At 32.9% G+C, this 14,494-nt stretch overlaps 1 protein-coding gene across 1 annotated transcript in view; it reads left to right on the plus strand.

Moving 5' to 3' along the window:
* Positions 1–14,494, plus strand: part of LOC150104858 (uncharacterized) — a 265,378-nt gene that overhangs the window by 236,594 nt on the left and 14,290 nt on the right. Inside the window, exon 21 of the mRNA XM_090395375.1 lies at positions 8,154–8,189. Coding sequence (XP_090251501.1) covers positions 8,154–8,189 — 36 coding nt within the window. The remainder of the gene's footprint in view (positions 1–8,153; positions 8,190–14,494) is intronic.

Here is a 14,494-nt window from a genome sequence, read left to right on the forward strand (position 1 = left end):
GTGGGGATCTTTGTCTTTTCTGTTCAACATGCATGCCCAATGGCTTGTCATGGCTAAGTAACTTATAGAAACTTCAGTTTACTGAAATATAGTCTACTAATATAATAAAATCCTGCCACCTCTATACTCACTCCAGTTGGATTTGAACCTAGATCTTTCTAATCCGAGGGCATAATCATTATTTACTGAGCTATGGAGGATCTGTGTAGGATTAAAAGCAATAATTTGTAACAGTCGAATGATTTTGTCCTGACAAATTTCTTGTGGAATAGCACTGATGTTCTGTTGGTTTAGTTAGGATGTATCAGTAATTTGTTGTAGTGAATCCATTCACTATGAAGGATTTTAATTTTCATTATTATGAAAATTAAATTCCTAAGCCTTAGGAATTTAATTTTCAAAATAAATATAGATACTATAATTTCATGTCCCCACCTACTGGCATCATGTAGATTTTATAGGTTAGAACATAAATGACTTTCTGATATGTATCCTCAGAGGGCATATAAGATATTATATGAAAAATTTACATCATTACCTGATTTCCTATTCACAGTTGTCCTCCAAATTAATCGGTTATCTTCAAGACTTCGATATTATCAGATCTTATATTTCTGTTTTCTGAGCACTTCTTACTATGTCAATCCACCTGGATCCTGGTCTTCTGCTGGGTCTTTTTCCTGTCATCCTGCAAAAAAAAAAAAAAACACTTGTTTTACTAACCTTCTTCTCCCATTCTGTTTAAGTGACTATTCCACCTGGGATTAGTTCTACTCACACATTTCTGAATGCTAACATTGACAAGCTATTTTCTAATATCCTCTTTTTTAATATGCTGTCATTGATGCCATCTGTTTACTCCCCATTACTAATTTTTCAATACTGTCATATCTGTGGTCTCCAGCCTGATGAAGTGTTTTACTCAGCTCTCAGATATATAAGTTAAAATTGTTTTGGAAATGTCTTATACTCTATATAACTAGTTTAGTGATTTCACTAATTTCTCTCTTATTCCATATAAATTTATTCATTTGACTCCTTAACCATACTAGCTTTATTTATTCTGTTGTCTATTTCCCATTCTTATTCCTTGTATCTTCTCTCCATGTGAATTTGTGCATATTTTTATGTTGAAACATAATGTCAGTAATGACCAATCCATTCTCTGAACATAAATCTAGAAGGTGCTTACCATTATTATTAGCTTTGCCCTATCCAAATAGGGCAAAGCTAATAGTATTTCTTATTCTGCTGTTTAGATCTTCAGCATAATCAACTTTTCATTGTGTTAACTGTCTTCCTCTAATGGTTTTAAAAATTCCTCTTCTTCCTCCTTAGTAGAACCTTTTTGGGGGCCATATGCACAAATAAGTTTCAATGTCCAATTTCACCAGCTTGAAATTTGCTCACATAACTACTTGAAATTACTCGCCAATCAAGAAGTCTATCTTTGTGCTTTGTGTTGAGTGTTGTCACTGCTCTTTTTTTTCCCTGATCACTATTGCCTGATTATAACATCCTATATTTATTATTTAGTAAGATCTCACATGTTTTAGTTTCTTTTTTTTCACTAATGGCAATTATGTCCATGTGGTACTTTTCCAGTTCTTCCGAAAGTTCAGCTTGTTTTCCATTTGATAGCTTTTTTATTTATGGTTCCTATCTTCAATTTTTCTGAAGTTGCAAACCATATTTTTTCTTCCAGAATTCTTTCTTTCAACAGTGGCCTTGTTTAATCAGGAACACTCCTTCAACCAGCATGAAATGTCATCATGTCTTACCATCATGTTTGTTTCTGGTTTAAGTCAGCACAGAATACAGTTTAGTTTTCTGAGTTCCAAATCACCAGCCCATTCTTGTTCATTCAGTGGAAATCTACTTACAGGGCACATTATATATATGTGAGAAATGCACTTCTTTTCATTCATTAAAGGTTATGTGGAAGTCTTCTCCCAGTTATCTGGCTTTGATTCTTAAACAACCTGCAAACAAATGTTTATATTTAAAATTATTTCTATAGATCAAGCATGCACCACAGTTTGTGTTGACTCTGTACTGAGCAAGACCAAACTTATGTCTAATGATAGCAGGTATGGTATTGTTGCCCTTAAAGACTCTTATCCATTGAACAGCCAGTTCATCCAAAATACAAACGACAGCATGTGCTGCATGAAACTTGGTTACACACAGTTGGGAACAGCAGTGAGAGCTTAGTGGAGGGGACAAAAAAAAAATGGACATTTTGTGGAAGGGAAAAAACATAGGTGTAAGTTGATATACTTCAGGATTCTGATTATAGATTGCACAGTTATCAGGAATAGAAACCACCAACATTCAACAGTGGAGTGACGAGAAATAGGACTATAAGAAACTATCTATAACATGTTGGATTTTCCAGGGCTTAAATCCCTGGTTTAAGATGCAGAAAGTTTAATTGCGTGTTAGATTTAATAGTGCAAAACTGTTGTTGTTGTAATGAGGAAGCAGGTGAAAGCAAATGATGTTAGCTTGCTCTTAAAAGTAAGGTCTTAATGAAGGCCAAGGTTTGAATGGGAGAGAATAGGGTGTCTTCTAAATTTTTCCAGTAATAGTTAACCAGGATTGGATAAAAACTTTTCATGGCCATGCCTTCAGTCTCCTTGTAAATTTTATTCTTATGGTTGCAGTAACAGAAGTTGAAGATTTGTATTGTGTCAGAAGGAAAGTCTTGAGATTAAAACTGAAGGGTTTTGCACAGAGAAAAATTTAAAAATAACAGCTATTATAAATAAATAAATAACTGACCATAATAACAGTAAGCTGTGATGACAGGCCCTTCATTTTATTTAAAAAAAAAAAAGTGATACACTTTGATCTATGACTGAAATTAACCTATATGAGCACTTAATAAATGAGAAAATACAATACAATAGGATGGAGAAATCAATGTAATTTATAGATGAGCTTGATGGCTGCCAAGGGTATTTGCTGCCCGGGTGCAAACTTTTATCGGCTGCCCCTTAAAAAAATAACTAAAAGAAATTGCATGTAGCATTTACTACAATAAATAAAATAACAATTTATGCTAACCAAAAGTTACATGTCTTATTTATTAAAAACACAGAATACATAGTTTCGTATAGTTATTTTTAACATTTTTTCAAAAACAAACAAAAAAAGAACAACAATTATTTCTTAATATAAACAAAGATTAATTGCACATGCCTTTATGTAAAATTTACTTGACGTGATTTCTTTGTAGCAAAATCATTTTATTATATCCTCCATATCTAAATTAGTAGCAATTTGATGTTCTATGCTAATAAGACTTAAATTGTTGAGTTTATCCTGTGTCATTGTACTGCGAAGATGATTTTTTATAATTTTCCTTTGAAAAGGATCTTTCGCCAGTTGCAACAGTCACAGGTATTGTTAAATAAATTCTTAGTGTTATTGACAAATTAGGGAAAACACTAAGAAGATCGTTCGAAAATATATACTCCAATACTGAAAATGTGTTCATATTCGGATTAAGATATAGATTAAAATATTTTCTATTTCCTCACATAATTCCAAGGAGTTTATATCAGAATCTTTACCATCTGTCAGTTTTATCTCCAAATCTTTACAATATTTTAATTTTTCTTTTTTCTCCATTGGTTTTAATAAATAAATGTCATTTAAAAATTTAAAAACATCATTATGTTCTTATGTTCTTTCAGTAATGTAAATCTTTCATCAAGTTTTGAAATAGCTATATCAATTATAACTAAATAAAAATTGACTTTGAAATTTGGTTCTTGCGATTCAATAACTTCTTCTTCACTTTCATACGAGAATAATCTTTTTATTTTCCGATGTCTGACTATTGGCCTACAAGGAAAAATTGGATCACAATCCACTGTATTTGCAATTGCGGTTGTTTCCCCTAATATATATTTGAATGCCTCATCTGTTCTACAATCCTTTGAATAATTTTTAGGTCTATCAACATTTTCATTATTGTAGACATGATTACATTCGGTTTTTGCATCAAATGACTTATGACATTAATTTTCGATAAGATTTGGTGCCATATAACAAGAGAACATATGAATTTGAAAGATTTAATTTTTAATAATAATGATTCAGCTTCGTTCCTTGTGTTGCTATCTCTTGATTAATCTTAATATAAAATGTATAAAGCGTCGTATATTTTTTCTAAATTATACCTTAAAGCTTTTACACCGTCTATGCGGCTTGACCATCTCGTATCACAAACTTTTTTAACAGTAAAACTTGGGCATTCCTCTTTTAAAATTTTCCGACGATAGGCTGATTTAAAAAAAAATTATATATTTCCTGAATTAATGAAAAAAAATTTGCTATTTCACGCAGAACACTTGCAGCATCATTTACAACTAGATTAAGCGTATGAGCGGTACATGGTACATAAAATGCTCTCGGGTTCATATCTAATATTCTCTTTTGGAGACCCTGATTTTTGCCCTTCATGTTTGCCCTGTTATCATATGCTTGAGCATGTAAATCGTAAAGATTTATATTTTCTGATTGTAAAAAATCCACAACACATTTTGTTAAACCTTCGCCTGTTGAGTTAGTAATTGAATAAAATTCTAAAAAAAAGTGTTCTCTGATTTCTATTTTCTTGTTGTCATTATCGAGGTAAACAAATATTACAACAATACTTGATTTTCGTGAGATGCATCTGGAGTAGTGTCTAAAATGATAGCGTAATATTTATTTAATTTTAGCATTTTAACAATATTAGATTTTATTTTTTCTCCTATTATTGAAATTATTTCATTTTGCATTTTTTCGCCTAAATAATGTGGCATTTTGTTCTTATTGGTTTGTATTCGACTTATATGATCTGCCATAACATTATTGAATTTTGCTAAAGTTTGTATTAATTTTAAAAAATTACCGTTGCTATCTTCAAAAAGTTTATTACTGTTACCTCTGAAAGCTAAATTCTGCCCTACTAAAAATTGAACTATATGAATAATCCTTTCTATTACCGATTGCCAACGATTTTTTCCTAGTTTTATTAATTGTTCATTTACCGCATCTATTGTATTATTGTTTATAAATGACTTTTTTAAATCGATCCATGACTTGTAACATTTGATATGTGTTTCACTTTTTTCATGGCATTCTAACGTTCTCAATAAATGTTGCCAATTGCATCATTGAACGCATTAATTTTATCATTAAAAAGTTTACGAGGAAAACGATATACTGAATTTTTGCATTTAGAATACAATAACCAATTTCTGTGTTAATCTTTTCGTTATTACTTAATCGTTTATAGTAATAATCTGCTGAAAATTATCTGTTTTTTTCATCTTTTGGAAAATCAATATCATATATTTCTTTTGGTCCAACACATATTAGAATCATTTTGAGATTATCTGTTATTTTTAAAGGCCACTTTCCTGGATCATCAAAATCATGCTCAAGGATAGAATTCATAAGAGAGTTTTCAGTTGTTATACTTGTATTGCACATGCTTTTGTTACCTTTTTCTGGTGACCCGAGTGAGCTGTTGAGAGCTTCAGAAGTGTAAGATGAATTTTCTAAGCATCATTATTTAGCAGCTATAGAATCTTCAGTTAAATGTATAGCAGAAGAAGAAGAATCTTCACAATTTTCTCGAGCAACTGAAGATTTGTCTGTACATGAAGATGTAGATGCAAAATAATTGGAAAAGGAGTCGTAAATTTTTTTTACATTTTCTTCTTTCTGTACTCTTCGTTTTCTATGTTCTGCTCCAGAAAATCTTTTTCTTCTCTGACATCTAAAAGTAAGGGTTGTTAATAATATTATATTAGTTAAATTTTACGATGTAAGATATACCAAGAAATGAATATTATTTACTATTAATGATTATACTGCATTGTATAATCCAAATTAGATATTAGCTACATAAAATGAATATTTGATATTGTTTCTTGCCGCCGGGTGCAGTGCATCCTTTGCACCCTCGGGTTGGCGCAGCCATGTTGATGGACATGGATTTTTATCACCCAGACTCCTGGCATTTTGACTATTTCTATATTTTGTAAACTTATCTCCACTTTTAGATATATTCCACATGATGCAACCCATCATGTTAAGCTCTTAATTTTTTACAAGAATTGGACACTATTAAATATACATGCAATTAAATGGGTTTAGCATTTGAAAGATTCAACATGTTACAGATTCTCATAGTCCTATTTTTTGTACTCTGATGTTGAACATAGAGTTTCCTAGCCCTTACGCTTCTGAACCTGTCACCTAGAATCCTGAAGGCGTATCAATTTACACTTATATTATTTCCTATCAGCAAACTGTCCAATTCTTACAAACCACTAAAGATAAGCTTTTGCCATTATCATATTGTGTATTTTTGGATAAACTGGTTCTTCAATAGAAAAGAGACTACTTCAGGAGCACCAGTATTATACCTACTACTTGCAAGTCTCATAAGTTCAGTCTTGCTCAACATGGAGACCATGAGTACTATTTACGGGAGCTTGTAGTCCTTAGGAAAAACTGTGTGGGCAACACTGTTCCAAAACACAGAGCTAAACAGGAAAATGAGGTTAGTTCAATAGTGAGTGGATTTTAACCAGCAGTTACTCATGTGTTTATGGGATTAAGGGGTGGTGGTGGTGGGGGAAATGGTGTCTGCCAGTTCAGTAGAACTGCACCCATGAAAACACCTGTAGAAGCATGAGGTAAAAAGGAGTAAGTCTGTACGAGAAACATTTCGGGGTGGGCATCACCGTTTAACTAGATTGCCCTTTTCTGAACAGCATCCAGAATTTTTAAGAGTTTTTTTGCACATCACCTCCAATTATGTGAGAACAGGTTGAGGTAGAGCAGGCTTGGAATTCATACTTTTTGCCAGCCTGGTTGGCTGAGTGGTTGTGTACCTGCTTTATATTTAAAAAACCCAAATTTTTTAAATATAATATATGCATATTATTTTTAATTATCTTTAAGAACACATTTTTGGAGAGGTGGAAGAGATGAAAGAGGGGGCTGAAAATAGAAATTGTTTTTTTGAGGAGGGGAAGGGTTTATAGGAAAAGGGACCAGGGAGAGGGTTAATGGGGTGCGAGCTGTTTTGACTGTATGTCGTTTTTCCCAGAAATAATAGCTAGAAAAATACTATGTTTATAAATGATAGTAGAAAAAGTATACTATTTCAATTAAGGGGATATTAAATTCCACATTGTTTTAAAACCGAATAAGAAACTCAGAGATTGGAATCAGAGAGTTTCATGCCAAATATAGTAAACTATAAAAATATTGGCGAATACTAGCATGAGCTAATGCAAGTAGTCCTAGTACATAGTACAAACATGGGCAACTCGTTGCAAAGGTGAGTAAAGTTCTGATCGTTATTCTTTGGTATTTTCCATAATGTAAAAACACACTTCCTAGGAAATGTATGCTGTTATTACATTATGGTAGGAGGTCACCACCCAGACCGGTTTCAGCCTTTTTTGAGGCTTCATCAGTGAGTATCCCCTTAATTGAAATAGTGTTTATAACGCCGAAATGAAGCCTGTTGGCTCTTTATATTTAAGCAAAGTATACTATGTTTATAAATGAAAAACCCAAATTTTCTATAAGGAAAATCCTGCCATATACTTCATGAAACTGACTAATCACTTCTGGTTGAAAAGCCCTTTTAAATGTTCTCATCAAATGATGAGAATTGATTCCAGATCTTTTTAGCCAGATAGTACTGTCACTGTGGAGAAAGAAGCAAACCACTTGAAAACAAAGTTGGAGATAGTGGGCAAACAGCACAAAAAAAATAGATCCATAGCTGGACTAATCTGTATTGGAGGTTCTGGATTGTCAAATATGCATTTAGAAATCTTCTGTTGCACTGTTTACTGTATTTATAAATTGATTTCATTATATAAAAAACACCTATGTGGCTCATTTAGTTTTAAGAATCCTTAGTTTAGAAAGACTTGGATTTGATTTATGTCTAGGACACGAAGAACCTTTCTTGGGATTTTTCATCCCACAAAACAGGAAAAATAGGAAAAAAAAGGGATTTTATAATGATTTTGTGTTTATGTTTTGTTAAATTACATAGATCTAATTTTACAACTTCAATATTTATATGTTATGTTACTAATGTTTGTATTTTTGTGTTTCTTTAGGCTTATCACCCGCTGTGCCTTGAAGATTTCAAGAAGGTAATGCATTAATTTCCTATATACAAAATTTAACATAATTTGTTCACACATAATTCTGCTTTAGCTTTAGTACTAGACTGGAAAAGTTAGAGCTCTAGTGGTTTTCTGTTGATTTTATTGAATGGGAACTATGCATTCTTATATGTTTAAAGATGTCAAAACATCCTTATACTCGAAAGACAAATCTTTAAATGCACATTTGTGAACTGTGTCATCCTCCAGTAGGAAAAATAACATAATTAATTACTTAACCCTTTGACATATAAATTATTTTTAAAGTTGGCTCTAAATTCTTTTGAAATTGATGCGAACTTCATAATGTCTGCGATACGTCAAAATCAATTTTGGTGCAATAAACAAAAGACATGTCACAGACGTCTTTGTATGAAATTCGTTTGAAATTGATGCGAACTTCGTAACGTCTGCAATACGTCAAAATCAATTTTGGTGCAATAAACAAAAGACTTGTCACAGACATCTTTGTATATTAATGGATTAATATAATTGCAGATATATTAAGTACTAAACAGCTAAATAAACGAAAACATTTATTGATGATATCTTTCTGATGACAGCAGAAACACACATTGCAAGCAGAACCTACTGTTCTCAGTAGACAAAATTATTTCATTATGTAGGTAGAGAGAGAGAGAGCACTAATTTATTTAAAATTGTTATAAAAAAAGGTGAACACTGTTTCTTCTAATGTATTGTCTAAGAATAAATTGCCATATATTTAGTATTCTCATTATATTATAACAAGTGTGCCTCCTATACTAACATAGAAGTTGACTTTGTTTTTTTTAAACAGTTGATATATTAAAAGTGTTTTTTAATTGATAGAATAGAAACATTAAAGTTTTACTAAAATAAAGAGCCAAAAGGCTTCAGTTCGGTGATGCAAAATAATATAAGAAAGTGGATATTAGATCCAGCATTATTTCAAAGCCGAATGCAGAAACTATGAAAGTTTTGTAAAAATAACTTGACCAGAGAGCTTACGGGAATACACTCACTAGCATTCATGAGTTGCCTTAGTGTGGACTACATAGAAAACATAGGTGCTGCCCAAGAGTCTATATATTTGCTGTCTATTAGTCCATTTTGATTACACTGGCCTGACAGCTGTTTTGAACTGGTTAGTTCTCCTCAGAGACCAGGCAGAAACCTTAAGAGAGCAAAAACTTTCGTTCAGTACGAAGGAACTTGAAATGTCAGAGAGGTGTATTTTTCATAAGCAAACTCTTGGTCAGTGCGTAAAAGTATTTACTAAAATAAAGAGCCAAAAGACTTCAGTTTGGCAATGCAAAATTGTATAAGTGGATATTAGATCCAGCATTATTTCAAAGCCGAATGCATAAACTATGAAATTTTCATTAAAATAAGTTGACTAGTTGATAAGTTATTTTGCATTGCTGAACTGAAGCCAAAAGGCTTCAATTCAGCAATGCAAAATAACTGGAATGGAAGGTGCTGAGTCAGAGAGAAACTAAGGCTATGATTCGGGGGTGATGGGGGGGGCATGTATCTGGCACCGTTGAGGTGAATGAGAAAGGTCAAAGACTCTTATATGCAGTTTCTCATAATAACTGAATGGGACAGTTATTAAAAGATGCAAGGGTACTTATGTACCCAAGGAGATATTGCAGTGCATATGTAATAATGCCAGAAGTATCATAAATGGAGGTGAGAAGATTTTGACATTGGTCAGCTTGATTTTGTCAAAAGTTATAGTTATTAGTGAGTTGACAGAGGAAGATCAAATGAAGATGGAATTTAAGGGATACTGTATTTTCAGGAACAAAACAGGGAGGGGTATTTCTAAGGATAGCAAAAGAACTGCAACCAACAGGAGTAAAAGTTTATTAGAAAAATATAATTATAGTAGTTATCTGGTGTGAGAGAAGACACAGCAAAATAAAACATAGTTATTAAGTTTTACTAATTTATAACAATTTGGAATACAAAAAACTTAAAACAGTAATAAATATTAATTTTTTATTGTAATTTCCATATAGTCCATTGATTCTCACAAAATTTTTCACTGACATTTGCTGAACTCTTGTATCATTGTATCATGTAGCCAATTTGTGGTTGCAATTCAACCATGATTTAACAAATGGAGTTGCATCTCACTCTGCTCTTTTCTCATCAAATTTATCATCATTAAATCTGAAATGTGATCTCTTGTTAAACTATTTCTTATCCCCTCCCATCTTTGGAAACTATGTAGCAGATCCCTCCCCTCCCCTTCCTCCAAAAAAAAAAGAGTATACATGAATTCCATCATCAGCAAGCATCTACTTAATTTATTATATTCCTGTAAAATTGCTAGTGGAGATAATCTCTACATAGGCCACCCTTTAAGAAAGGGGGGAATAGTGAAAAGGAAGCAAATAGGGTGCCCTGGCTGTTTTTTGCATTTATTTATTCGTATGGAGTTTCCTCCCTACTGGAGTAAGTTGAGCCCCCCCCCCCCCTCATGGGGGGATAAATATTTATGACTGTAGAACCGTGTGTGTTCACGGGGGCTGGTTTGCCTGCTTGCGGGAATGAAAAACTCCAGATAAACTGGTGGAAAAACCCTGCTGTTCATGCCCAAGACCAGTTAACCTGGCTATGGCTGAGGAAGATCCTTAAGCTCCTCACATCGTCGACAGGAATTGAACCTAGGACACTCCTTCTCCAGGCATATTGTTGCAAAGCGCATTGCCACTAGGCTAACCGTGCAGACGGTTTTTGCATTCTCACATGTAAACTTATCACTCAAATGTCATTAAGTTTATAGCCATTGTTAATTTAAGAGCCATCTCACAAAATTCTTGAAATTTAACAGTTGGTTCATGCAAGCTGGCTCCAACACACACAGTGTGGAACTACAGTGCTGGTGTTTATGACAAACTCAGGCAGCAGTCTGTAGCATAAGAAATATGTTAATAATGAATAAGAAATGGTCAAGGGATATTTAAGAAAGGCAGTATAAGATTGTGTACTCAGTTAGGTGGATTGATCAGGTAAGAGTTAAATGGATGAGTGGGATCATTAAACAGGAGATAATAAACAAAAATGTTGAGGAAGGTAAATAAGAAAAAAGGTGAACATATGGCTCACAAACAGTAATATAAAGCACAAGTCAGAAGGATTGCCAACACAGTGAGGTAGGTAAACTCTGATTGAGAGGAAATTAGCCATACAGGTTAAAGAAAATCCCAAAGAGTTTTTTTTTTTTTTTTTGCTGTATAGTGAGTAAAAGAAGAATCATTATGGAAAAATAATTTTTATAAATTCTAATGGTAGGGGGATGAGAAAAGTAGAATAAGTAGTTGAATTATTGAGTGATCACATTACAGATGTGTATCATCCAAGTGGAGATAATGCTATGACAGTTGTTTAATATGAGAAAGAGATGGATGAACTTGGGGTGTTTCAGTTATTAAGAAATCTCGCTGTGAATACAGCTATGGAATTGGAAGATAGTCTGAAAAGGGTAGTACTTTTAATCAGACTCTTTCTCAGTCTTGGCTAGAATAATTATTTTACATTATTATCAACAATTTTCCCCCAAATTAGTATTACTTGTCATCACTCCAATATTGTTATATCTAATATTTCATGCTCAAAGGCATTCTAACTGAATCAATCCATGTCATATGCCTTTTCTATTCCACAATTTTTCTTAACCTCTTTTCAAGTATGCTTGCATAAATCTTACTGGAACATTTAGTAGAGAAATTCCTCTGTAATTCTCACATTCAGCTTTATTCCCCTTTTTATAGAAGGGAACTATGAGAACTCTACTCAATCATCTGGAATTCGACCTTTTGACCAGGCCCTCTGAATTATGCAGTGTAGTCACTGCAAAACTTTTATACCTCCATATTTGAGTAGCTTCTCTGCCTTTCCACATTTCAAGTTTTTGATGGCTTTTTCTACCTCAAGTATTGATATTTGCTCATGTTTTCATTTCTCTTGAAAGTTTTCTAGTACTGTTCTCTCACTGCTCGTTTCATTTAACACTCTTTCAAAGTAATTACTCCCGTCATCTAAGATATTCTTATCTTCCTTTTTCATGTCACTGGTATCATCTTTGATTCCTTTTACAATACTCTTTCCTCCATTTCTAACCTTTTTCAATAGTCTCCAGAACATTCTGCCATCTTCCTGATATTTATAGTCTATATCCTTACCAAAGTCTTCCCGTGGCTTTTGTTTAGCACTTTTACACATAGCTCAGCTCTCTTACATCTTTTTCTGTATTCTTTTCAGGCGCATGCTGAATTATTCAGCATATGATGGCTTATGATGAATAAACCATAATTCATATGATGAATTATGATGGTTTTTCTTATATTTCTATCCTTGTATAATTGACTCACTACAGCATACACTACCATAATAAAATCATTCACTATAACAAACTGCCAAAAAAAAAAAAAAAAGCCCCAACCAAAAATCCACAGGTATAATGCTGTGTTTTTTATAAAAAAATTCACTATAATAAACTATTCTTGTGGTCCCTGCCTACAAGTATGATGATTATAGTGAGAGTGAATATTGCATAAAGGGGCTCCAAGACAGGTAGCAACTTACAGATCATTTAGTATCTTATAAGTAATGGTTAAGGTACTGGAAAAGTTCATTAAAGGTGGAATTCAGGAAATATAATACTTTTATATAAGACTTTGTTGAAACCAGTGTTTATTTATGGGTCTGAGAGCTAAGTTAGAAATAAAACCCTTGATGAAAGACTGGAGACCTCAGTTATGAGAGCTCTGAGAAAAATTAGAGGAGTGAACAGGTGGTATCATTAGCAGAATAATATAAAAAAGGAGGATATTAGGAAGGAATTTGACGTTACCATTCAGGAATGTAAGCGAAGCTAATCTCAGGTGATATGATCACTTTTTTTTTTACTAGGATGGCAGGAAAAAAGAACTAGTGGAAAACTAAGATGTGTCTGATTGATACATTAAAACCTGCTTTAGAAAACCAAAATATAAGATTTGAAAATATTGGCATCCTGACAGATTAATTTGGAGGAAAATTTTCAATAAGAAGTTAGTAATGATGTTAACTTTTCATAACGTTCGCATAATATTGTTCCCCCCCCCCCCCACACACACACATACTAGGATACATATCGGGAATTTGATGATGATTATATAATATATAATGTTTTGTGGGAAACAGCATGGCTAGTATAGACTATGGAGGTCTTGTCTTAGTAACTTGCTCACTTTCTACAATAAGAACAGTTCAGTTTGATAGGGAAAATGGCTGCATCACAACATTGCTGAAGTTTGCAAAGGCATTCTATAGGATTCTGCACGAAACTTGTTATGCAAGGAACAAATGGAAATAAATATGAAGTGGGTGACATGGATAAGAGGGTGGCTAATGAACAAACATTGAGAAGTAGTATATGGCAGAGTGACAAGTGGTATGATGCTGGACTCTGTACTTGGGCTGCTACTGTTCAGTTTATATATTAATGTTATTGGGAATGATTTAAAAGGGAATATTCAGTTTGCCAAGGATGCCCAACTCAAGAGGACATGTTAATAAAGATGATGTAGAGCATTGTTTCCTAAACTTTTTGAGAATGTGGGACCTTGCATAAAAGTATTTCTTTTTTCCTGAACCTCTGAAAATTTTCATAAAGTATCAGAAAGTGATAATTTATGGCAATGAATGGTTTACATGCAAAATATTTTAATCAAGAAAACACATGATACATGACATTACAAATAATAAAGTAACGTAAATTCTCTAGAAATAAGTCAGTTTAATAAAAATAAATAAAATAAAATTTGCTCACTAAGTGCACAAATCTTATGAGAAATATGACCTTTCAAGTTTAATCTCCTTCAGACATACAATAACTTTTTAAGAAATCTAACTTACTTTGTTTACTCCTATCAGTAAATAAATAAATAGTTACAGTAACATTAATGCCATCATTGTACCCTAATAATTGATGAGTCACGTCCCCTAACAGTGATAGAGATCAGAAGCGAGTGACCAAAATGGCGACCATAGTGCTCCTTATGAGGATATACTGAAGATCTGCAGATTAGAAAGCTTAGTTGATATGCTGAAATTATGTGATATGATAGAAACATATATTATTAATTAAATTAAGGGAATATTAGATCCCACATTGTTTTAAAACCGAATAAGAAACTCAAAGATTGAAATCAGAGAGTTTCATGCCGAATATAGTATAAAAAACTATAAAAGTATCGGCGAATACTAGCGTGAGCTGAATGCAAGTAGTCCTAGAATGTAGTAGAAACACGGCAACT

The sequence above is a fragment of the Typopeltis vanoorti genome, chromosome 7 (assembly GCF_054136105.1).
Source record: "Typopeltis vanoorti isolate ZY-2024b chromosome 7, IOZ_Tvanoo_1.0, whole genome shotgun sequence".
Lineage (NCBI taxonomy): Eukaryota > Metazoa > Arthropoda > Arachnida > Uropygi > Thelyphonidae > Typopeltis > Typopeltis vanoorti.